The sequence below is a fragment of the Misgurnus anguillicaudatus genome, chromosome 5, assembly GCF_027580225.2.
Source record: "Misgurnus anguillicaudatus chromosome 5, ASM2758022v2, whole genome shotgun sequence".
Classification (NCBI taxonomy): Eukaryota; Metazoa; Chordata; class Actinopteri; order Cypriniformes; family Cobitidae; genus Misgurnus; species Misgurnus anguillicaudatus.
The window spans coordinates 20,479,075-20,505,979 of record NC_073341.2 but is presented as its reverse complement, the minus strand read 5'-3'; the positions used below and the strand labels follow the sequence as shown (position 1 = coordinate 20,505,979).

At 37.4% G+C, this 26,905-nt stretch overlaps 2 protein-coding genes across 2 annotated transcripts; one reads left to right on the top strand and one right to left on the bottom strand.

Moving 5' to 3' along the window:
• The first annotated feature begins 1,159 nt into the window (after positions 1-1,159).
• Positions 1,160-6,193, top strand: hpdb (4-hydroxyphenylpyruvate dioxygenase b). The gene is made up of 14 exons (XM_073867350.1): positions 1,160-1,428; positions 1,615-1,641; positions 1,753-1,815; positions 2,099-2,203; positions 2,360-2,402; positions 2,508-2,590; positions 2,683-2,772; positions 2,851-2,954; positions 3,048-3,128; positions 4,874-5,033; positions 5,118-5,189; positions 5,349-5,471; positions 5,644-5,760; positions 5,929-6,193. The coding sequence occupies exons 1-14, from the start codon at positions 1,426-1,428 to the stop codon at positions 6,037-6,039; spliced, it is 1,182 nt and encodes a 393-aa protein (XP_073723451.1). The 5' UTR covers positions 1,160-1,425; the 3' UTR covers positions 6,040-6,193.
• Positions 6,194-7,088: 895 nt separating this feature from the next.
• On the bottom strand, positions 7,089-22,585 carry setd1bb (SET domain containing 1B, histone lysine methyltransferase b). The gene is made up of 19 exons (XM_055169207.2): positions 22,315-22,585; positions 22,063-22,205; positions 21,792-21,890; positions 20,751-21,015; positions 20,469-20,590; positions 19,025-20,341; positions 18,161-18,796; positions 16,860-17,018; positions 16,630-16,717; positions 16,347-16,534; positions 16,159-16,243; positions 15,671-16,066; positions 15,314-15,532; positions 12,629-13,732; positions 10,783-10,949; positions 9,222-9,344; positions 8,658-8,777; positions 8,328-8,465; positions 7,089-7,629 (listed from the first exon to the last, which is right to left on the bottom strand). Exons 1-19 carry the CDS (start codon positions 22,355-22,357, stop codon positions 7,456-7,458), a joined length of 5,586 nt encoding a protein of 1,861 aa, XP_055025182.2. The 5' UTR covers positions 22,358-22,585; the 3' UTR covers positions 7,089-7,455.
• Between the last annotated feature and the right edge of the window lie 4,320 nt (positions 22,586-26,905).

The window sequence follows — 26,905 nt, the reverse complement described above, 5'->3', positions numbered from 1 at the left end:
TACCAGGCCTACCTTTCTGTGTCAAAATGTTCAGATTTATTCTGGATGCATTGATTTTATTTGATGAATAACAAGAAAAAAAATGATTTTTTTGCATTTCCCGTTGATTTCAATTGGGGTAATTTTTATCCACAAAGGTCCTATTTTGGTTGTTGTTGTTTTTTGCACCTCTTTAGAACAACCAAATCAAGCCCAGTTTTTTATATGAATCTTGACAGATAATCTGGAAAAGTCACAAAATCTTTTTCCACTGAGATGAAGGCAACCATGTTTTTTAACTAAATAAAAGTGGCTTGGGGGTAAGATTGACCCCAAGGGACTTATTAGGGTTAATAATGTTTTTCTGGAAAGCAAAACATGCACGTTTAATGTTCTTGAGATAAACGTTAAATTGAAGAGGTTACACCAGAGTTTTAAAGGTCACATATGGTAAAAAAAATGAAATTTTGTGGCTTTTTTCATGATAAATGAGGTCTAGGGGCTATGTAAGTACCCTATACGTTTCAAAACAGTCATATTCGTATTTCACTCATAAAACAACAGGCCTATCAGAAGAGAGGCTCATGAATATTACTTGCAGGCCAAAATGACCTGTTTTTAGCAGAGCTCCTGAAAGAGGAGCTGTAAAAATATATAGAGATTGTTTTTGGTACTTAAACTTAATTTTGATTTAAGTCTTCAGAAAGTAAAAAACATTTGCAAACTATTTAAAGCGGTACAAAGCGGTGTTTTAACCCTGACGTTGCACTTTTTAGTTAGGGGAGTGATAGGGTGAAGTCTGAAGCTGTTATGACATAATACATAATAACATAATACTATGTTAATTTTCTTGTTTTTATAACAATGAAATGTTTTTGCAGATATTTGCTGATGGACTATTATGAACTGTTATGCTGTGTTATGAGTTAAGAAATTCTAATAGAAAAAAAATATGTTTTGCTAAAAGACAAAAAACAACAAGCTCGTTAAGTTTTGCAAAGTCACCCTGCAAATTGTAGGACCACTGATGTTGGACCAACTAACCAATAGGATTTAAGGAAACGAATGCCTCCTCTTTAACCATATAGACAAACAGCTGTGCTACGACAACAAAGTAAAAAACACACTCAAGAAACCGCAGCATATGTGGTCAAAATCAGCAAGGATCCAATACGACGATGCTTGAACAAAAGAACAGTAAACAAAAAGGAATCCCAATTGTTATCCCAAAATATCAAAACGTCACGGTTCATTTTTTAATATATATAACCAGTTATAAAAATCTAACCTAGACAGTTATGAGCATCATTAGCGTTGCTCTCCTCCTCTCCTGAGATTCTGTGGGCGGAGACTCCAACATACCGCTACAAATTCACATCTGGACCATCTGCACTCACCTCCTCTAACTTTTGCGACTGTCCCGACAAGAAGCTTCGAAAAGTAAAGATGGTAAGGCATTTGCATCTTTTTAAGACATTAAACTATTATTAAGATGGTAGGAAAAGATAATATTTTTCAATAAAATCATTATAATGTTTTTCATACTTTATTTAAAAAAAAGCTCATGATGCATGTTGCGACTGTCAAAATTATTTAAACAAAGTAAATTATTATTTATAATTATTATTTTTCCAGACAAGCTACACTGACAAAGGTGAAAAGGTATGAGGTCGTTATTATTATTACTATTATATGAAATATTGTGAGTCTATATAAGAATACACTTTCATTCTAGAATAGTAATTACTGTTGTCATCTTTTTTATGTCTACAGCACGAGCAGGGCAGGTTCGTCTGCTTTGACCACATCACTTTCTGGGTTGGAAATGCCAAACAGGTATTTTTACTTTTTTAATTCATCATTTTGTAAAATTTGTTTTTTGTGAGTTAGCGATGCCAAGAGGAGGTGACCTATAGGGAGATGCTATTGGCTCTCATAAGGGGTGGGAGTAAAATAACACGCAGACCACCATTCTCTGCTCACTAATTTAATCCATATTGAGACTTTTTAAAGCAACTCTCTAAGCAAACCAGTAGATGGCGCCATTCAAACACTCTTAAAAACCTTTAGGCATCCCTAGTGTTATTTACATCAATGTTTTTCTTCCTTATGATCCAAGGCAGCATCGTTTTATTGTACTAAACTGGGTTTTGAACCCTTGGCGTATTGTGGGTTGGAGACAGGCAGCCGTGATGTGGTGTCTCACGTGGTGAAACAGGGCAAGGTGAGGAGTCCTATTTTGTCAATATTCATCTCCATAATTTTTATTCCCTTATAGTATCCCTAAAGCAGCTTACATTTGATAAAAACCCAGTCAATTTTAATTGCTTAATGAGTGTTTGTTTTTCATGATTTGTTCTTTTCTCCCTTCTTTTTGTAGATTATTTATGTCTTCTCCTCTGCATTGAACCCTGGCAATATAGGTATTTTGTATAAATAAGAAATAAGAATGTGTATTGTTATAGCTATTATGATATTTTATTCCCTTTAAACCCATATATAATGTGTACACTGGTTTTCATGGACAGAGATGGGTGAGCACCTGGTGAAGCACGGGGATGGTGTTAAAGATGTAGCCTTTACTGTAGAGAACTGTGACTTTTTGGTGGAGGTGAATACTGACAGTTTCTTCACATGTTTAATTTCTTCCTGAAACATAATTTTAAGCATTATTTTTGACTTCTGTGCATTTATTTTCTGCAGAAAGCTAGGGAGAGAGGGGCGATTATTGTTCAGGAGCCCCATGTTGTGGAGGATAAGTGTGGCAAAGTGAAACTGGCAGTGCTGCAAACAGTATGTCAATTCTACTTTTGTTTTTATTTAAGCATCATAATGTTTATATTTTACAAAATCTTTCTTCTATTTTTTTAGTATGGTGATACCACTCACACTTTGGTGGAGAGGGCAGGGTATAATGGGCTGTTCCTCCCCGGATTCCAGCCTCCTTTGTTCTGTGACCCTTCCCTGGCAAAAATGTAAGTGTCCGGTGCTATTTGAATGAAAACTAATGAATTTTGGGTATTTGTGTATTTATTTGTTTTTCTCTTTATGCGATTGTTTCTTTGCAGGCCGAGCGGCAAACTCGACTTCATTGATCATGTGGTTGGAAACCAGCCAGACAATGAGATGGTGTCAACAGTAGAATGGTAAAATCATATCCCGAAAAGCCTGTTGAACATCTGTTGTTTTCTTTATATAACAGACATGTTAAGGGGCTGATAGCACGAGTCCTCTGTGCCAGGGTTGTTAATCTTGAAACGTACAGAGCAGTCACAAGAGGTACAACATCAGAGCAGTTTAAGTCTTTGGGGGAAACTCCCTTTCACACCAGTAGCCACTCCCCACAGATCTGTAGTTTGTCTCCATGACAATGATGGATTAGAGAAAGAAAGGAAAGATTAGATAAGACGGGTTATATTGTAATATTGTAAATATTTGGCAAGAAAACACCTTAGCAATTATGACTCAGCGAAATGACCTGAAATATGTCCAAGACAGCATCTGGAGACATTTACACAGCATGGAGGATAAGGGAGTGATGAGGGGTGGGCAAAAGCTCACTGATTTAAAACAGAGTAGACGTGGCTCCTCTGACAGTAAACAAATTGCTCAATGAAAATCCATGTAGTTTATTATCATTCAAGTCATCCTTTAACCAGTTATTTTTATAATTTTTAGGTTCATGTTTATTTTTATTTCATGTTTTTTGTTTATTTCCAGGTAAAAATTTTAATGCATCAGCCATTAAATGCATCGCTTGGATCTTTAGAGACACATAATGTCATTATTGCATCATTTTAATGTTGTATAATTTTTTTAATCTGTTTAAAGAACGTCAAAATATGCTTCCTTTTTTATTACATTTATGTTATGTTCATTTTTTTAATTGTTAATAGAGTATTAGGACAGCAAGGAAGTTTCAAGATGGGTGTTAGATATTCCAGGTTGCTAAAGACCCAAATATGTAATAGTGATTGACAAACATTCATGCATTTAAGGGTTAAACTTCATTAAACTAAATTTCAGTTTATTGCTCAGGCAGTATTTCTAATTTTTATTACACTGAAAAAAATGATTCATTGAATTTAATAAAAAATGCTAAGGTAAATGGTTGCAATCAATTTATTTAAGCTACATTTAAATAAAAGTTGTATATTTTATTTTACGTTACAAATTTTTTTGTTTAAATGTAGCTTAAATAAATTGATTGCAACCACTTACCTTAAAAAAATTGATTAAATTCAATGAATCATTTTTTGCAGTGTACTTTAATAACTTTTCAACTGATATTTTAGCCTATATTTGATCTGATTTGATTTCAATTAACAGAATTTTTAAAAGTTTTAGTTAATGATAATACACTAATTTAATGTTTAATCTCAATATCTTTCTTCCATGGACCACAAAAGATGTTATGCAGAAAAAAATCATCAACTATCTAAACAGCAGTGGCGGCTGGTGACTGCTCATCTGAGGGGCACAAATTCAAAATATGTGTTCGGAGTGTCATGTGAATTATGTGCATCACGTGTTTTTTTTTTTTCAAAATAAGTGCCTGCTGCACCGTTTATGATAAGAGACCCTCACATTCACAAAATACACACGTGAGATTATGTGAGTATCTGGCAAACGCGAGCGTCTCTTTTATCATAAACCCTTTAGAAGCGTCTGCAGCAGGCACTTATTTTGACAAGACACGTAATGCACATAGGATCACTCGACGCGCAGAAATCAAATTTTGAAATTACGAACCACACACATGACGGGCTACATACATGTTGTAACGAACTTCGCATCGAGCGCCCTTGATAAAAGAAGTCACCGGCCGCCACTGCAAAACAGTACTGTGCACATTAAGTTTTGACCTTGATGTGTTTGTGTTTGTAGAATGGTATCAGAGGAACTTGCTGTTTCACAGATTCTGGTCTGTGGATGATAAGCAGTTACAGACTGAATACAGTGCGCTGCGGTCCATAGTGGTGGCCAACTATGAAGAAAGCGTTAAAATGCCAATCAATGAACCGGCCATGGGAAAGCGCAAGTCTCAGATCCAGGCATGTGTTATTTACATACATGACATTTGCTAATATGTATTTATGGATGCATCACTTTCGTTTCTGTTTGACCTTGTTTTTAAGGAATATGTGGAGTACTATGGTGGCCCAGGGGTTCAACACATCGCCATGAACACCTCTGACATCATTACAGCAGTGAGTAAACCATAGCCAATCACAGGGTTGCAACTAGAATTCATGGTGTGTGAGACAAAATTATAGTGATTGTTCCCAGACATTTTTGGGGTTATGATAGTTGTTTTGTCTAAATGGGTTTGCATTAGTACACGTTTGACAAGGATGTTTTCTCTTTAGATCCGTAACCTAAAGGAACGTGGCATGGAGTTTATGACTGTGCCCGATACTTACTACACGCAGCTCACAGAGAAGCTGAAGCAGTCCAAGGTCAAAATTTCAGAAGATATGAGCATACTGGAGGTAAGCATACTGTACTATTTAGAAGGTAGAGCAATGCATGGTTGAAATCTTGAAATTATTTTTTATATTTCAGTAGGAAAACATAAATATTTATATTTAAGCAAAGATTTATCTGGCACATTGCATATAAATGCACATTTCTGTGACAATTAATTGGTATTATTTTATACAGGAACTTAAAATCTTGGTGGATTATGACGACAATGGCTACCTGCTCCAGATCTTTACGAAACCCATACAAGATAGGCCCACTGTATTTTTAGAGGTCATCCAGAGACACAACCATCAAGTAAGATTACAGTTATTATAAATCTCACAAGCTAGTAATATGTCAGTGGCTGCATGCAAGTAATTCACCAAACTTACCATTTAATTTTATGTAAAAAATTATTTCAGAAGTCTTCCTATATACAATCAATGTATGGATAGTATGAATAACATTCCTGTTTTTTTTCAGGGGTTTGGTGCTGGAAATTTCAAATCTTTGTTTGAAGCAATTGAAGCTGACCAGAATGCCAGAGGAAATCTCACTGTACTTAATTCTAATGGGACATCACAGAACCTCTGAAGTCTTTACACGTTACACAGAAAAAGGATGCGAAATAAACTTTGTTACTTTAATTTCGCATTTCAGACTCTTAAAAAACTGTGTATATGCAAGCAATGTGTCTTAAGACAAATAAATAGTTGTAATGCGATAAAGGTCTGCTTTTATACATCTACTTATTGTGCCTGTTGTTTTGATGACAATGCATTCATTCTTCCAGGTCGCTTTTGAAACTACGTAATCTAAGTAACGTTACATAGCATATTTTTCTTCTATAAACATTCTGTTTTCATTTCTTTTCACTTTCAAAAAAAGTGGTGGAAAGTAGAAACATTAGGCTCGTTTGAGATTAGCAAATTCTGTGCAAAATCGATCACCGGTGATCGCCACAAGATGCATGCCGGTTAGAAAAGTGTCCGAGTTAATTCCGACTTGCTCTGATCGGTTTAATGTCACACTGACGTGTGCCAAAAAACTCTCGCGATGGCGAGGCTGGCTCGTCGGATTCTGCAAGATACAAACTGTAACAATGTATCACAAGGTAACCTTGCTCTCACTTGAAATGTGTTTGAGGGTATTGGACTTGGAAAGTCTTTGAAATGTCCTGGAATTTAAAGTTAACCAATGTGTGGGACCCCTGTACATAGCTTTTAAAGGGGCAATAAGTAGGATTTACCCCCATCTAGTGGTGGAATTGTAATTTGCATTCAAACGAATAGTGCTCTCTAGCGCCTCCCCTTTCCAAATGCGTGTTGCAACTACGTAGCCGTTATGTAATCGCTGATCTTCTTGTCCGTTGCAGCTGGTTCACGTGTTCTGAATGAAAACGCGTTGTGGAAACACGTTGGTAGGCTAGTGCTTTTTGTCCCTCTCTGCTATTATAGTTTATCAGTATTGCGGCATGATATGGATGCCTCCTTGGACTTACCCGTTCAATGTAAGTAAAGAGGAGAAATTTTAAGCTTACAAAGAAAAGTCAGATCACTGGCAGAGGTCATTTGACACCAACAAGGACATAATTATGAATAAAGACATTGATTTTGATTAATAAAACGCTTAAAATTCTACTTACAGTCCCTTTAATAAATACCTGGTAGACAGAAAATAACACTTTGTTGCAAAAATATATATATGTATTTAATATAGAATTCACAATAAAACCCCTAAAAAGGAAATTCTTTAACCCAAACCTTCCAATAATAAGCATGATGATAAAATTGAACTAGGACATCATTAATATGCATGGAAAAGCCTGTTTGAGACATATCATTGCCGAATCTAAACATTAAGGTTTAAATTTGAGCCTATAGTCATATCATTGAGTAATAATAAATCCAAAATTCCTAACATACTCAAGATGGATTTGTTAAAAATATAAGAGTCTGTTTACAAATCTTGTTTTTTTTAATACTTTAAGTCAGTGAGATGAGTCCATATCTAGTTTAGGGTTCCTCTACAGTTTTCTGCACCACAGAGGCAGGGGATCTTCTCATCCTCGATAGGAAATTTGTAGTCATAAGTGATCTCTTCATTTACACCAATGGGTTGCCGGGAGTAAATGACTATCTTCTTTTGAGCTTCTACTGTGATCACCTTTGCATAGCAGTTTGGCTATGAAAGAAATAAAACAGAACCAGTAAGCACAGAATGTTCAAAGAATTCATTACATTCATGCATTTGGCAGACACTCTTTTTTCAAATTAACAACTAAGTGAAGCTTTATGCATTAAGTTGGAGTTAAACCCATGACCTTAGTGTTGAGCTACAGCAGTGTCGGCTCATGACTGCTTATCCGAGGGGCGCAAATTCAAAATATGTTTTCGGAGTGTAATGTGTGTTGCTCTTGTTTTCAAAATATGTGTTGGTTCCATCATGTGAACCATGTGCATTACGTGTTTAGTCAAAATAAGTGCCTGCTGCACACGCGTGACGCGTCAAAACCATTAAGAGAAAAGAGACGCTCACCTTCACAAAATACACGCAAGACACTAACTTAACAGTAAACTCTGATTACACATGAGATTATGCGAGTATCTGGCAAACGCAAGCGTCTCTTTTATCATAAACCCTTTGGACGCATCTGCAGCGGGCACTTATTTTGACAAAACACGTAATGCACATAGGATACATATTTTGAAATTACAAACCACACACATGACGGACTACATAAATGTTATGACGAACTTCGCATCGAGCGCCCTCGAAAAAAGGAGTCACCGGCCGCCATTGCGTACAGAAAAGTAAAGCCTTTAACACTTTGACACGGACTTAACAAACAAACTATTTCTTTTGAAAAAGTTTTAACATACATTGCAGCTGTGATTGATGAACCTTGCCAGGTTACCACACTTGGTTGCATCAATGATAGTATCCTGGTCGACCCGAAACATATAGCTGCTTCCGATGCCCTCTTTTTCATAGCGACTTTCACGCATGTCTGCTATTACCTAAGGAAAGGATTTAAAATATAGTAACATTTGCATTCCCCCTCATCTGTTTTTGTAAATATCTCACTTTGTGACAGCACATGCAAGTACATTATAGCATTAAATCTCAGACTCGGAAATATAAAAACAGTAAGAGCTCAAATTTCAGATGCCATTTTTTTTCTTTACTGTAATGGTGTGTGTGAATATTACCTGTCGAATGCTTTGGCCTACATATTCGATGATCATTTCATCTGCAACTATTGGTTCCTCTGCAAACAGGCCCCAGTCATGTATACGACTTTTGCCAAAACGCAGCCTCTTCTTACGGAACTGCATAGAGGGAAAACATATATTTGTTTCACAGAAAAAGATAACACAACGAGTTTGAAACAACATGAGAGGGAGTAAATACTAAAAGGAAAACGATTCTATTAAAAAAAACTTTATAAAGCCTATATAGACTTGTTATGTTACTAGGAGGCCGCCATTCGTTATAGTCCAAACCTATTCTTTTAATGCTATTGCGAGGTAATCGTGTTTTCTGTCAGATGTAAATGTGTCACTAAACTAAGCTGTCAAACAGGAAGATGAATGATAATAATACACATGCACAGCAGGTGGCATTATGTGCTCGTTTTATTTGCCTTACAAGATGTCTGGTTTTTTTAAATAATGAAAATATTTAATGTGGTTGAAGCAATGGTTACAGACAGAGTACCTTTTAAAAAAGTCTATTGGTTTTTCTCACATGTTGGGTTATGCTGGTTGCCTCACCTTTAGTTGGTTGAACTTGAGAAGGTCACTGTCGCAACTGAAGGAGGACAACAGGCGGCGCTGCTCAGCCCTGAGTTCTGATCCTGATCTGGAAGGTGGAATCTGAACAGCCACGCTCTTTCCCTGCATAGAACAGCATTCAATCCAGTTCATTACTTTTGAAGTAACTTTACATTTAAATTTCGCTGATGTTGTCTAATGCTGCGTTTACACCAAAATCCGCAAAAACCGCGCCTAGTTTGCCGCTTGAAAATTTTGAATGCAAGTATTTGACGTGCATCAGAGACAAAATCCGCTTCTTGTGGGAGGGGCAAGTGCTCTGCGTTTGTCTGTTTGCAAGATGACTGATGTGATTGTGCATTTATGGAGAGAGTTACCAGTTTGCATTCGGTAACCTTACTGTAGGGCAGTGGTCTTCACTATTTTTTCATGAGAGCCACACTGATAGGCCAGGGTCAATAGGAGAGCCGCCTTTACCGCAAAGTATCAAAAGTCACATCCAGTCATAAATAGCATGTCTGCTTATCAATCTGTCAATCTGTTGCAATGCAATAAATACAAGGGCAAATCATTCTTTATCATTTACCAGTCAGGTCTTGCTTACCCCATTGGCAGATTTGCACAAAATCCCCTAAAACTAGACTTATTTTCTTGGGCCATTTTGCTCATGAAGAAAAAGCATCTTAATTTAAGAATTTTTAGATATTTTTACTGAAAACAAGACAATAAGAATTTTTTTTCTTGAAAATCATTTTTTGCAGTGTGAGACAATATGATTTCCCTTAATGACAAAAACAGGATTTTAATGCTAAGCATTCTTATAATATGCTTATGCAGTGCCCCCCATACCACCAGGGGGCCACCTTTCTCGTAATTTCATGCGGCGCTGCACAGAACGGTTGGCAAGTGACATTACTGTGCCGTGAGAGCAATTCGAAAGCCTAACAAGCAGTGATCTCACGGTACTTTGATGTCATATGACGATCGCTCTGTGCAAGCGCTGCATGCGATTGAACTCGCTTATCGACATGCATCTTGATCTAATAGGTATGGTTTTCTAACAAAGTTAGCGTCCGGAGCAGAAAAGACAGAAAAAGCGCATGCCTGTATGATCACTGTATTATTTACTGCCATGCGAGCCACAAATTCGCGAGCTGCGCAATGAAGAACACGGCTATTGGGGAAAATAAATGGCGCGGGTCAATAAACATCATGTGACTCAAAAGTAAAATGTGTATTATAACTTACTTCGCATTTGACGGCTCTACCGTGGCTGGTGTAAACACAGCATTAGACGACGACATGTTTGTACTGTGGCAGCTACCGTAGCTTCTCATTGCATTTAGAAATTGAGGTTGGTTGCAATTCGCAATCTCACCACTAGATGTAGACTAGACCCTACATTACACCTTTAAGTGTCTTTTTTACTAATATAAGTGGGTCTTCATCTCATGCTAGTTTCCAGCATTTCAAGTTTGTCAGAAGTACAACTGTACAGCTGTTCAATTGATTGAACTTAAAAAACAAATATTCAGTCTATGAATCTTTTGAAAGCTCCCACCTGATTGTCTACAGTAAAGTCCTCTGAAGATGAGTGTGCATTGCAGAGATATCTCAGCTTATCCCTCTTGCTAATGAAGTAATAACCTTCACTGCGTGCACAACCCGTCAGGTGAATTCGAACCCCATCCTGCCATCTTCTTGCCCAGTCATTAGGAGTGCTGGTTGGTGAAGCAAAGTCAAGGAACAAGAAATTAAACAATGTGTTGCTCGGTGAGCAACAAAATCATTAAGGTAGACTGCTTTGCGGTTGGGGTGGGCATAATGTTATTTTGCATTAACATTATATTTATGCATTAGGTGGACGCTTTTATCAGAGCAACTTACAGTACATTCAAGGTAAACTTTATTTATGTGTGTTCCCTTGGGATCAAACCCATGCTGTGGGGCTGCTCTACTAAATGAGCTACAAGAAACTTGAAGAGCTCAGATGCAAAATTCTCTAAGTGCGTCTGACGTTTTCTTGTAAATTAGCATTTTTTTTATCCATCTCCTATGTTAAGGTTCTAAGATATACGGTAAATCTCCTTTAACTGGGAAGAACTCTTGCAATGCGACATATGTGCGGCGTCAATCAACCACTTTGCACTTAGAGGACTTTGCTAAAAAATCTATGTGATGTTGGATTCTACCAACAAAGTGGTATTTCTGAATGGCCCGAGACCGGGATTAAGCAGATTTTTGACAAAGGTGGCAGTTAGTGTCTTTTGCATTTAACCTCTTCACTTTTTGTGAATTATTCAAAGTATTCCCTACTGAAAAATCCAGCTAAAACCAGCATAAGCTGGTAGCTGGTTTTAGCTGGTTTAAGGTGGTTTACGTTGGTCCTCCCAGCCTGACAAAGCTGGTCATGCTGGTGGGCCAGCTGGTATTCCAGCATGACCAGCTAAGTCCAGCTAGACCAGCTTAAAATGTGACCAAAACACAGCTAGACCAGCTTGCTACACCAGCAAAAACAGCTTCCTACACCAGCAAACACCAGTTTGTTAAAGGTTTTTGTAATGCTATTTCATGCATTCTGACTTACTAACGTGTCACAGAGTATTTCCAGGCCAATCTTACACTTCCTCTTTACAACTTTTGAAATGTTTATTCGAACATGGGTACTTGTTACATATCCGTGACCCCATCCCAATATTCCTTTTATGGGCACTTCCCCTAGAAAGCACGCCCACACGTCAGCTTTCCGAATAAGCCAGCCTTATGGAAACAATGGATATAGTTTGTTCATCTGGGGTAGTAGCGGAGTTTTGCGGGTGTGTTTGTTAAACGCTGGATTTCGTTGAAATGGCTCAGTCCCAACCAGGCCATGAGTTGGAGGCGGTACGTAAAACTGCGCTAAATGTCTGTGTTTTGTTGGCAATCGGCGCGTAAGTGCATATAATGTAAACGACGCGAACAGGCACTAGATGCCTCTCAGATTTCATGCTTTTCCAGAAACAATCGCTAGAGCGGATCTTTCTTTTATAAATCTGATAAAAATAAAGACTCTTCGGAGATATGTATGTAATGTAATGATAAGAATGTAAGGATGTAATAATACTCTATGGGGTGGTTTCTCGGACAGGGATTAGCTTAAACCAGGACTAGGTCTTAGTTTAATTAGGAAATATAACTAGTTTTAACACACATGCCTTACTAAAAACATTACTTGTGTGCATTTTGAGAGAAAACAAAGGGCACTGATGTATTTTAAGATAAGTTGTTTTAAGTTTGGACACCTCTTACATTTATTTTAGTGTAGGACTACTCTAATCCCTGTCCAGAAAACAGCCCTTATACAGTATGTATTTAAGATTAATGAGATGAGCAGAAACAGCGTATGTTATGTGAGCCTTAAAGGATATGAGGATGTGGGATCCAACGTGTACTGCTCAGCCAATCACGGTCATTATCCTTCAGCAGAAGACTCTCATAGGTGGCCTTCAGATGTTTGATCTCCTCTTCATTCACTCCCTTAGTCCAGACAGCATGCAGGAGCAACTTCTCTCTTCTCTTCGAGCGAGGAGAAAACATCAGGTGATGCGTAGAGGACTGCTGACTCGATTCTCTCCACGTTCTCCATTGGTTCGATGACTCCTGCGGTCTTTGTTTCTCTAACAGCCTCTGGTTAAGATTATCCTTCAGTCTCTGAGCCTCTGGTAGCATATGTCCAGTCCTGATGTCAGATAAATGATTTGAAGGCCTCAAAACCTGATTCAGAGACGATTTTGTAGTTCTAAACTGTCTATTGCGCTGTAACTCAATCATCCGTCTTTTCATTTTGATCTGCTCTCGTCGCCTTTTTAAGCGTGCTGTGTCCAAACGTGTTGTTTGAAATGAAGATGTATTATGATTAGAATGACCAGGAGTAGCGATTCGATGATTTGGGTTGCGAGGACGGTGTTCAACGGTGCATGTCTGGACAGATCGCGAGCTGGACCGGTGCTGATCTGCCCACATATCACCAAAGTTTATAGCAGGTGGGGACATATCTCTCCCTGGAGTCCTAGGGATCCCGTACTCAGCATGTGGAGATGTGTTAGAGAAAGACAATGTTATCCCCTCTGAGTCAGAAACATGGGCTGGACTGTTCATCCTGCCAGGGGTTTTTGGTGTTTCTTCATACACCGGATATGATGAAGAGAGAGGGGGACACTCATAAACAGGTGAGCATGCCAGTTCCTGCGCACCTGTTGGAGATGGAGGAGGAGGTAAAGTAGTAGGTGGACCAGGAGGTAAAACCAGATCCTCCTCACCCTCTTCCATATCCAGACATCCACCAGGTGTGTGTGGGAGCTCAACCACCTCTACAGCAGGAGATGAAAGTCTACGTCCAAGCTCCATTTCAGGGTCACTTTCGGGCAAAGAGCCAGTGGGCGTGATGGGTCGGAGATTCTCGGAATCTTCCATCGTTTCTGTAACAACTGCCTGGTCCTCAGAATCTGTAGTATAATGTGTCTCCAAATCATCTGAAAGCATGTTAAGATTAGATTTTATGAAAATACTATATAATCATCTAGATCAGTGGTTCTCAAACTGTGGGCCGTGGCCCCTTGGGGGGCCCTGAGATGGTGCCAGGGGGGCCCCGGTTTTATGACATTTAATAAAATAAATGAATTTATCATAAATTCTGTGTAATTAAATCTCAGAAAAATAAGGCTACTAACCAACAGCACTACATTATATTATTTAATATGCTTTGTTTAATTCAAATATTAAGTTTTGGAAGGTTTTAAGTTTAAGAACCACTAATGACTTTTTTACTATAGTCTATATAGTAGTGTTGTAGTCAAGGCCACTTAAACCGAGACCAAATCATGACCAAGACCAAGACTGGCCGAGACCAAGACAAGACCAAGACTTTAAAGGGTCGAGACCAAGTCAAGACCAAGACCAAGACAGGCCGAGACCAAGTCAAGACCAAGACCATTGCAAGTCACTGCATTAACCATTTAATCTGAACTGTCTTTCCATTGCTTGCCATCCACTTAACACAATGCAGGTGTTTTTAGTTATAAAATTAGAAAAACTGGCATTGGGAGAAACTTAAACAATGCTTAAACAATGCCAACATCACATGCCAAACCTGAATAAACTGCATAAAATGAATGATAAAAAATAAATTTGTGATGTGCACTGCAAAAAATGATTTTCAAGAAAAAAAATTCTTAGTATTTTTGTCTTGTTTTCAGTAAAAATATCTTAAAATTCTTAAATTAAGCTTTTCTTGATGAGAAAAACTACCCAAGAAAAAAAGTCTAGTTTTTAGACCAAAAATATCAAATTTAAGTGATTTTGTGGATAAAACAAGCCAAAAATCTGCCTATGGGGTATAAGAAAAAAATCTTGAGCCTTTTTCTTAAACACTAAATTCAAGGAAAATTCAAGAAAAATTTGCTTACCCCATTGGCAGATTTTTTTTGCTCGTTTTATGCACAAAATCACTTAAATTTGATATTTTTGGTCTAAAAACTAGACTTTTTTCTTGGGTAGTTTTTTTCTTGAAAATCATTTTTTGCAGTGTGCCATCAGTTGTGGTCTTGACCGGTCTTGAAATAAAATTCTGAGTGCTCTTTGTCTGAGACCGAGACGAGGCAGAGTAAAGATGCGGTCAATTCCAAGACAAGACCAAGACCTTTAAAAAGTGGTCTTGACACCGAGACCGGTCTTGAGAACTACAACACTACCATATAGGCTGTGAAAACTAAGCTAAAGGCATTTTTTTGTGATTTAGTCTACTGATTCTATAAAATCATCCTAATGTTAAGAACGTTTTGTGAAAATATAACCTTAAAATTTTAGTATTGACTGAGTAAGGTCATGTCAAAGATTGAAATTAATGAGTGAAATCAAACTTTGATGCTCCAAATCTCATTATTAGACTTTAGCCTAGGTTCTACAGACAGGGTCACAAATATTTTTTATATGTGACATCACACTTCTTTTTAATATCTAGTACAATATCAGTGTAACAAAAATATCATGCCTGCAAATGAACAAATTGATTTGTCGTTTCTGTGCACATTATTGTCAAAACCTGACACTCTTACCTAACAATCCTCTGAATGAAGGAGATGGTGGATGTGGCAGCTCGGGCTCATGGTCTGAGAAAAATATCACCGGATCTGGCAGCTTAAGTCTATCTGTCAAACAGTGTTTTACTGGGTCCTGCATGGTGTATTTGAGAGGGTCAGGTAACTTTAGACCTTGCATGTACACCCGTACACTCAGTTCCTCCTCTGGATCTTCTGCTGTTCTTGAACCCAAATCTGAAAGATCAATACAACAATTTGTGTTAGAGTAAATAAATATTAATTTTGTCTATACAGTGACCCCTAGTGGAAGAATATGAATGTGTTACGCTCTGAGCAAGTGGAATGATTTAGCACTAAAGTAAATGAGCTAACCCAGCCATGTGTAGTCTACATCACTTTCAACAGAAACCGGAGCAGATGGAGTCACAGGGGGTTCTAGATCTTCTTCCCAAGGCGAGTGAACAGAAGTGTCCATCATCTCCCCGTTGTGATCATCATCCTCGTCTGATGAAATCCATATCACTTCTACCATACTGTTGTTGTTGTTGTTGTTGTTGTTAACTTGATTTTCACCATCCAGCTGATCTTCCTCCTCTGAAGACAGCGAGTCTGAGAAGTCCTCACTTCTGTCATCTGATGAATCACATCTGGAGGAATCTGAGGAGCCATTAACGGATGGAGAGTCTAAGACAGTCATTGGAGACACTAAGGAGTCGTATCCTTGGCTTTGAGATGCAGAAGAACCTAAACTTGGGTTGCTGATAACATCTGAAGAATAAAATTGAGTGTAATGAATTCTTCACCCAACATAAATGTGGAAATGGAACTTTATTTCAAACAACGGCAATCATAAGATAAACCTGTATCGGAGTAATCTTCATCTTCTCTCGTGAGACCGTCCTCCTTATCTTTATTTAATTCATCAACTTTCTTCATAGCACTCTCCTGAAAAAAATTGAAACTATGACACCTGTATCCATTCACAAAGGGAAAATATTATCTGAAGATCAGTACATCATTAAATTTGGATTTCTAAGTTAAACGATACCTGACCAAGCATCTGATCTTCCTCAGATTTCTGGTCCTCGACTTTCTCAGAATTTGCCTCCTCTTCCTCCTCCTCCTCATCACTTTCTAACTGCAGAGGTCTGGAATGTCTGCGATTTACCAGCGAGTCTTCACTGGCCTTTTCAGTCATCTTTACATTATTCTCCAGGGCTGTTTTCTCCTTTGGCTCTTTGAGAAATAAACATTGTTCATTTTTTTCAAACATGACAGATCTAATTAAATCGAATGCAACGAGTATATATAACGAGTAATTTGAAGCTGACCTTCATTATCAGACTGCTCAGGGGTTGGTGAAGGACAGATCCTTTTGACCTCAGTGGAGCTCTGACCAGGCTGATTCTTTCTCTTTAACTGAGGATAAATACAAATCAATATCAAACATACAAAAATCAAATCATTAGAAATAATAGATGGAAAAGTTAGTAAATGACAACCCAGTGCTAATTTTTAAGTACAAAGGAGCTAAAGTGATGAGCTACTGCAATGCTTGTACCTTAAAGGAAGGGAGTTTAATGGCACCGGGGAGGCCTAGTATTTTTCCTGTGCTCAGTACGGTGCCTTCACACCCTGCAGACCCCATTTTCAGGCATTGCACTGTCCCTTTAGGCATTATATCTTTATTTCCCCCGGATTTAACAGGTGGGGCAGATACCTGGAGGCATAAAACAATACAGTGCAACAACAATCTCTGATTAATCTTCATATGATTGTATAAAAAATACACTCAAATACACTAGAACATTTAAAAAATATAAATGTACCCCTGCTTTCACTGCTGTCCCAATATAGGTACAGATATGTACTGTATACATTTGGTACTAATATGTACTTTAGAGTTACTAATATGCTCTCTTTGCCCCATTGGCAGATTTTTTTGCTTGTTTTATGCACAAAATCACTTAGATTTGATATTTTTGGTCTAAAAACTAAACTTATTTTATTGGGTCATTTTGCTCATCAAGAATAAGCCTCTTAATTCAAGAATTTTACGATATTTGTACTGAAAACATGACAAATATACTAAAAAAAAATTTTCTTGAAAAACATTTTTTGCAGTGTATATACTGCAGGGCTCCAGACTAACTTTTTTCACTAGGAGCACAGTGGCCCCCAACTGAAAATTTTTGGTGCGCAACCAGAAAATTTAGGGGCACACACCGTAAATCAACATGCTAACCAAATATTCACATTTCTACTAATTTCCACTGTATTACTAATAAATACTTTAATGATAGATGCAGAAAGTACAATGTGCTGTTTCAAATTCAGTGTCACATCACAAAAAAAGGTCAAATTTAGTGGTTGCACATGTGCGACTGGATGTAAAATTCAGTTGCACACTCTCAAATTTTGGTGGCAAGTCTGGAGCCATGTACTGTGCAAAAGTCTTAAGCCACCATGCTACCATTAGATTTGTTGTTTTTGCAATTGTATAGTGACCATATATAATTATATATCAGTCTATTAGAATACAACCAGAAAATACAGGAAATGTGTATGTAGTATTAAAAAACATATAAAAGTATAAGCTGAAGTGTCAAGTAGGGTAAACTCCCATTCCACTTGAGCAATAGCAAACTGCAGGATCTCTTAAACCTAAATGAAATTAAATCCTAATTCAAAAAGATTCAAAAAATCTCAAGATGTGTTTTGTGCCAAGAGAGTTCAAACTGAATACTGACTGATGCCTGAAGAAGACATTTTGTTCTGAAAATTGTTTTGTTTTTAATTTTGTGTTCCTGTATTTTCTGTTTGTATCTTACACAAACCAATGATAGAGAAAAGAAATCCCACCTTAGCTTCCTGTTCCTTGTCATCCCACCACTGATCAAATGCTTTAAAGGCCAAAATCTCGATCATCCGGGGATGTATGTCTTTCTTTACAATAGCCCGCAGCTCTGAAGCTACCACAGCCAGAACTCCATCTACTGTAGCCTTATGGAGAAATTCTTTCAAAGGGACATATCCTGGTGGGGGTACCGATGGGTTGAATCTGGGCATTGGGAGAGGGGGCCAAGGAGGTCTGTACCTCAACATGGTAGATGAACACCCAGTGTAAGGCGGGCCATGAGTTATGTAATTAAAAGTTGGAGGGCATCCTGGTGGAGGGGGGAAAGAAGGTGAAAATGATACTTGCCCTTGTGTTATTCTAGTAGGTATGGGAAGAGGTATCGGACTCTTCCAGTTTGGGGGCCTACAAGCTTGCTGGTTCTTGGATGAAGGGAACCTAGGTAACAAAAGAGGTCTTGGAGGAGGTGGTCCCAGATTTGTGGGTATATTCGAAGTAGGAAAGGATGGGAAGTGTGGAGGTGGTGGTATAAGCATTGGAGGTGGGAGGATTTGAGGAACAGATGGAGGTATACAGTCTCTGTTGCTGCAGATCACTGGTATACTAGATGGTTTATCTTCTTCACTTGGGGTTTGTTTAACCTAGGAATGAATTTCATATTTATATTCTCAAGGTGAGCTATAATCATAAAAACATTATTCAAATATATATTATAATATTATTTTAAAATTTACATTTTAGATAGATATTTTATACAAAATTTCTGTCCTATTCTTCATCATTATTGTCATTATTATTTACTCACCCTTATGTTATTCCAAAATTTTAGATATTCAAAATTCAGATATTCAAATCCCAGCTACACTTACATTCATTCTGGAGGACATGGACCTCTTAGTTGACTGATGTTCATGCGTCTCCTCTGTTAAGCTTGGAAGTGGAGTAGGACTCATATCCTCAATGCCAGATTCAAGAAAACTGTCTTGTAAATGTGAACCAGGAATAAGAGCATTTGAAGAGGTTTGGTCACGGATTGGGACAACATCAGCAGATGGAGGATGGAAGGAGATGGGAGCTTTTGGGGAGGATTGGGGATGAAAGACAGAGTCTGTATCTTGGTCTGAGTCTGAACACTCTTGATTCAGGATGGGCAAAAGTGGACTTCCAGCACTAAGAAGCATCTGGATGCGAGAGTCCAGGCTATCAGGCTGTGCATCTGGAGTGGGAGACTCAGGAAGACACTGCACTTTAGGGTCTGACTGGTCCTGTGTACTTTCAAGGGAGGTGTTTTGATCTTGTGGTAAACCATTTTCACAATGATTTTGGTCCACCTCTTGGGTTGTCTTACAAGACACTTGGGAAGGTGTCTGACTTTGCATATCTGGAAGAACATCATGAACATCTACTCCAATGGAATTTAAAGGCAGTGATTTTGATGGTGGATCTCCAGAAACACTGTGACCCCTCACTGACACGGCAAAGTTTTGCCCTAAACAGACATCAGGTTTGTTCTTATCACGTGTATAGTGTGTGAGGGATTGGAGCTTATCCGAATGAGATTGCGTGGTTGAATATTCCTGAAATTTTCTGAAATACATTTGCTTGGCTGAAGGTCGATTTTGAGATCCTCTATACGCGGGTCTATGTATATAGTGGTGCTCTGGTCTACGATTGTATGCGTTTTGGTATTTACTCCCAAGAGGTCTGCCCCGGTGTCCTCTATGAATGTGGGTGCTGATAAGGTAGGAATTGTTTCCTGGAGTTCTTTGTTTATTTGGCAAGCAGCCATTTTGAGAGAGAGTTTGCATCCAAAAGTTTTGCACAGCACCTTGTATAATGCTAGGCTTATCTGAGACGGCCTGAAGTAGGCCAGGGTGTAGCTGTAAAAAGTTTGTAATGGACTGTTGACCAGCAGGGGCATTGGCGGTTATCTGTAAAACCTCGTTTTGGGTTCGCTCACACTGAGATGGAGTGCCTGGTCTACTATTGGTTAGAGAAGGGGTGCAAGGGGTATCTTGGTATTGAGGGGTCTGCCAGAAGCTACTGGGTGTGTCTTGATGCATACTGGAGTAGGCTGTGTCCATGGATAAAGGAGTAGAACAATCCAGCGAGGGGGAACCATTGAATATTGAGGATGATGATGAAGATGAGAAGGCATAGGACAGCTTCTTCAGCGGTTCACACTCCTGAAAGATTGATAGAGATAAAAGTCTACAATTGGAAAACTGGGCAAAAGGAAACAATTGTTAGAGCAAAAGTCTCCTTTAATAACAATCAAATTACAAAGATGAACTGTTTGCTGTATGTACTTACAGTGAAGGTGTCTGTGATTGAGGATGGTGACTGGGGACCCCAGGACTCATCTCCAACAGGGAGAGTAAAGGGAGTATATAAACCACTAGCAAGCATTTGGAAGTATCGCTTTCTCTTTATGCCTACAACCAATCAAAGGATATAAGAGATTACATGCATTTTTATATAACAGATTTTACGTGTGAAATATGGAAAACGCCCAACAAAATACAATGAATGCAAGTACATTAAAACTACATTTGATAATAAATGGGAAATGAAGCAGGAAAAAAATGTTTTTACCTTTGGGGTCCAACTCCACGTGAATGTTATTTCCCATCACCGTAGTGTTATGGAGGTTTTTTATTGCGTTATTTGCTGCTTTTACAGATTCAAAAATAACCTTTGCTATTCCCAGATGCTTCTTATTCCTTGGATTGTACAAAACTTTCAAATCCTGAACTTCTCCAAATTGTTTACACATGTCCGACAGGAAACCATCTCTTATGTTGTCATTGAGCCTTGCAAATGTCAACTCTTTTGGTGGGCCAACATAATACTCATCAACCTAAAAAAAAAGATAATTATTGAAAACAGAATTGTGAAATAAAAATGTAAAAGGAGAATATAAAACTTTAATAATTATGTTGTCAATGACCTCACTGTTGTCCTTTCTCTGATTCAATGACAATGGATAAGCAAAATCTTAATAATAGGCTTTAAATGTATTTAATAAAATTAGTAGGTCAGAGAGATACATTAAAATAATTTATAAGAAAATAAAATATTTCTGAATTACATAGTGGGTCTCTGCAATCCCAAAATAACATCAGACTGGAAATTACAGAAATTCTAAGGGATTTATTGGTTATATGGAAATTGTACTGGTTTTAAGGGAAACCATACTGGTCTCTGTGAGTCTGTAATGGTAATGTTTTAGGTTTTTTTGTTATCTGGTGGATGGGAACCAAAAGAACACTAAAGAAATTTCTTTAGACCAAAGAATTTATTTTTTCATTGCCATTTGCAGTTTTTTCGGATATTGAATCCCTGGAATCCTAACATAACATGAGAGTTAAGTTTATATGAAAATAAAACCCATATAAACAAAATACGACAATATACAGTATTTACAGTATAAATCCATTGTAAACTTTGATAGACTAAAGTATAGTATAATGTAGCATTTACTATAGTAAAAGTTAAAAAAAAAACTACTACAGTTTACAATATTTACTAAAGTATTTTATATTTGTATTCTATTGTAAAGTATTTTTCCATTACTGTAATACAAATGCAAAATGTTAAATCAGTTGTTTATGTGATGATACAACTGGTACTGACCTTGAGTTTGGGAACAGGGAAATCTACTTCTTTGAATTTAATCCAAAAGCGAATAACTCTGGGATCTCGTACAACATCCACAGGGAAACATCCAGGATGCTACCATTAGAAAATAATTCAGTAGGCTATATACTGTATATAATTTTATCAATGCAGAATACTATAGAGCATGACAATACAACATCTAAACATTACATCTGAAGCTCGTTTATAAGCGAAAATAATATTCATACAAATATATTGCGATTGTTATGTAAAGAGGTTTACTCACCGGTGCGCTAAAGTGTTGCCCATCAAAGCGGTAGAGTTTTTGAGGTTCATTGGTCAGAGCTGGATCAATAATCAGTTTATAACAGCTCCAGTTTGGAGTTGCATCTTCCACGTTATGCAAACGATTGTTTTGTATTAATGCGTCTAGAGTAAAGAAACAAAGCACAAGTTGAAAACGATCGTTTGGTAACGACGCAAGCACTCAGAAATACCGTAGGCCCGCGACAGGTGTATTGCGATAGATATTTCTTACCGTTATCTTTTTGCTGAGCCTCCTTTTCGACGCTTTCGTACATGATTTGCAGTCATTGTATAATGTTGGTAAATTGCTCTTCATAAGACTTTAAAAGGAATACGATGTTTCTTGTACACATCCAGAGGCTGTTGTTTGGATCCTGTATTGCCTGTATCCCATGAGGGGACTCTCAGCATCACTCCTGCACAACAGGTGGGAGGAACCTGTAGCCACACCCGCACTTTCATTACGTTGTTGGGCTGCCTGTGTGATTAATGAACGAGGGGAGAGTGGGATCAATTGTTGATAGATTGTATTCAATTATTACTTATTCTTTATACATGTTTCACAATTTATAATAATATAAATGTATATGCAACTATAACACATTTTAACTAACTGTTCTGTTAGTAAAGAAAATCCAAAAAAATCAGAATCAGATTTTTTATAGCATCTACAGTTTAGTTACCTATGCAGAAATGTTCTCTTGACATTTTATCTATTAAGCTTTTGGGGACTAAAGTCATAAATCTCAAAAACATTTCTTTACTATTTTAGGTTTGTAATAACAAAAAAATATGCTGACACAATTATATTTTAGCTTAAACTAAAGCTTGTCATATTGGATCAAATAAACTTTGCAGATTAAATCAAATGAATAAACTTTTGGTCAAAGTAAATGTTTCACACGTTTTAAGCAAGACTGTCCTGTTTAAAAAAATAATAATTGTGCATTGTGACCAATTATAAATATGCTAAATCATTGTGGGGGACAAAGAAAATGTTAAACACCAACATGTAGCCTAGTTGTGGGTTAAAGTGTAAGTTTGTAAGTTTTGCATGTAAATGCAGAAATAAAACAAGGGAAAGGAAATTTACAGTTTTATACTAAATCAATGATAAGGAAAAAACAAACAGTATGGTCCAAATGTCTCAGAAGATCCTAAATGGCAATGATGACATTACGGTTTTAGTTTATAGCTTAGCATTGCGATATATTGCTTTTGACAATTTATGTATAAAAACAAAACACAAAGTGCATTACCCCACTGCTGTCTCATAATTTAATGTAAAATGTAAAACCATCAGCATATAAATGATGTGTTTTAATAAAAATAAAAATGTATTGTAATTTTCTTCTGAGAGTCAAGCGGTTATGAATACATTATTATTAAAAAATATAAAGTTATCTCCTGGGTTTGGAAAATGTGGGTGATTTCCAACATGACATGATTGAGCTCTATTATTATGTTGCTAAGAGATTTGGTGCCAAGAGCTCATGGTGCTTGATATGGTAACACACAAAGCATGCATTGCATGACCATGTGCTTTGAGACAAACTTTTGAAAAAAGATGCAAATGTTAGGTTTTCTTTTAGATACAGAAGCAATTGTGAGACTGTAAAATCTAATGATGAGATTAGGAGCATCAAAGTTTGATTTTACGTTCAGTATTTTAGAATATATTTTCACAGAATGTTCTTTACATTATATAGGCTAGGATGATTTGTTGAAGAAAACAATACATTAAACAAAACAAAAAAATGTCACTTGTTATCTCTCTCCACTACCGATTGAAGCCTGTATCAGGTTTATGTCACTATCCTACATTTTTACACCCCATCCAGAACCGTGTGTTACCTTCACCAAAGCACCCTAGACTTAACATATCAAGTTCTGATCTTTGAAGAGAATAGGGCATTGGAATGATTCCTAAAAAGTGTTGAAATTAATATTAAGTTATCCAAATCAGATGGAAAAGGATAGTGTGGTGTGAAATATTGCAAAAGTGCTGGCTGCATGGCACAATAAAACAAACACACTTTTATTCAACACAAAACAGAGTGGGTGTTAGAAGAGATAAGGGAATGAATTGGAAAAAGGTAATTTTAAGCAGACATTGTAACCTAAACCTATACCCTTTCACACCCAAGAGGATAGTGCACGTAAAGAGGTGATTTTCCGGGTTTATCCTAGTCCCAGACTAAAATGCATTTTTTAAATGCACAATTTAAAAACCACTTGTCATGATTCATGACGTATCTAAACATACATTAGTGCCGTTGTTTTGACTCAGTATGAACACCAGTATTGTATATTTTGTAAGGTTTGTTTGTAAAAACGACTTAAATGTCCTTATATGGCTAACTAAGGAACAGTCCTGGATTAACCTAAACCTTGTTTGAAATGTATTCAGGAAAGGCATGAAATAATGACAGAAAAAGTTGCAGAAAAAAGGACAACGAGAGAGAAATGTTAAAATTGTTTTAGAATGTGCAGAGAAGGGACAAGGCAGTAAGGATTCATTTGAAACTGGACTGGCAGCAGTGTAAGGCAAAGTTATAACAGAAGGTGGCAGTAATGCAACAAATTGGATACCGTAAGATTGGAAATATCACCATGGTAAAATGCTGCATTAAAAACCATCTTTTCAAAGTTAACCGATCAACTGTTAGTACTGCATTTAAGCAAACGGTGTTTTGTACTCCCGCTTGTCTCCACTGGTGCACTGGCCAGACAGAGAGAGTCAGCAAGTCAGTATGCCGCATCAGTTCATGGAGATATTTGGATATCGTGTGGCTGCCATTGTGGACTGCTTTGAAGTTTCTATAGAAAGACCATCATATCTTCAAGCAAGGGCACAAACATCATCAAGCTACATCAAAGATTATCTCACACACACTGAAGTACCTCATATGCATTACTCTACAAGGAGTCATTTCTTTCATCTCTAAAGGGTTTGGTGGGCGCACTAGTGACAAACAAATAACTGAGAACTGTGGTTTTCTAGGTAAACCACTGCTAGGGGACATATAGTGTTAGCAGATAGAGGGTTTGACATTAAAGAGAGTATGGGATTGATGTGTGCTGAAGTGAAAACACCAACAAAATCCTTTCTTTAACTATTCCTATCAGCATGGTGCTGCAATGTGAGGGTGAGGATGTAACATTTTTAGACAAAGTAGTTGGACCAGTAAGAAAAACAAATACCTGTTAATCATTACAATAAAATATAATACAATAAAATATAACACAGAAATATGTATAACATTTAAAATGAAGTTTATTTAACTAGGTTTGGGAGGAGCATGGTCATGTAATTCAACCAATCAAAGCAAACCCTACTGAAAAATCCAGCTAAGACCAGCATAAGCTGGTGAGCTGGTTTTAGCTGGTCTCCCAGCTTTGTTTTAGCTGGTTTTGCTGGTGTAGCATGCTGGTCTAGCTGTGTTTTGGTCAATTTTTAAGCTGGAGTTAGCTGGTCAGGCTGGAAGACCAGCTGACCCACCAGCATGACCACCTTTGTCAGGCTGGGAGGACCAGTGTAAACCAGCTAGTGCCACCTTAAACCAGCTAAAACCAGCTACCAGCTTATGCTGGTCTTAGCTGGATTTTCAGTAGGGAAGATGTCTTTTTAGCTGTCCCTCACCTCTGTCCTGTGACAGTTTTTTGCCACATCCCTCCTCCACACCATCGCCTCACTCTCTGCTGTTACATCTATCCCTGTTAAAAAGGGGGAAGGTTAAAAAACCTGTAATAATAAATACAAACGATTATTGTTGTAAATTTTTTTCTGGATTTTTATTCTAAATTAATTGGATCAGACACTGAACGGAACTTTATCCCTAATTACTATTTCTCCAAATTAGGTGGTCCCATATCTACATTTCATAAGTGAGCATTACTTCATGGTAATTTATTTTTAAACACAACCTTTTCCTTCACCTATACTTTTTGGAACAATCGAGATTTGTATTTACTTGTTTTTAAACAACTGGTTTGAAAAACATCCAATAATTACCAAGGAATTTTCTATTGTTATGTATGCCATCCCTAAGGGATCTACTATTCGTGTCCAAACTAGGGCCTGAGTGCCAGAGTTAGCCCATCATGCCACATAAGAAAAAATGATAAATGTCATTACCGCAGATGTTAATTTACATTTATTCATTTAGCTGACGCTTTTATCCAAGCGACTTACAATTGCTACATATGTCAGAGGTCGCACGCCTGTGGAGCAACTAGTAGGGGTTATTTGTCTTGCTGAGGGACAATGGTATGTCACAGTGGATTCAAACCCCGGTCTGTCAAACCACCATAATATTTCTAATTAAACATTTTACATTACAAAAATGTAAATTGCAATTAAATGCAAGGAATTAAAGTGAATTTTGTACGTACATACATACTCAAAGGTGTATAGCATGCGTCACGAAACTCAACAACTCTGGTACAATAGGTTATAATGTAAAGGGTTGAGGCAGTGGCACAATTTTAATACAACCCAGGAATGGAATAATTTACTAATCTCATAAACTTATATTTTATTTACAATAGAATATAGATAACATATCAAATGTAGAAAGTGAGACATTTTGAAATGCCATGCCAAATATTGCCTCATTTTGGATTTCATGAGAGCTACACATTCCAAAAAAAGTTGGGACAGGTAGCAATAAAAGATATAGATATAGTCAGACTATTGGTGAAGTATTTAAGGGACACAGGACTATTTAGAAGAATATAGGTTAAATAGAACCTGATCCACACTCCTAACCAGTAGGTGGCGGTAATGCGCCTAGAAGTTGTTTGCCAACCGCCAGTAAACC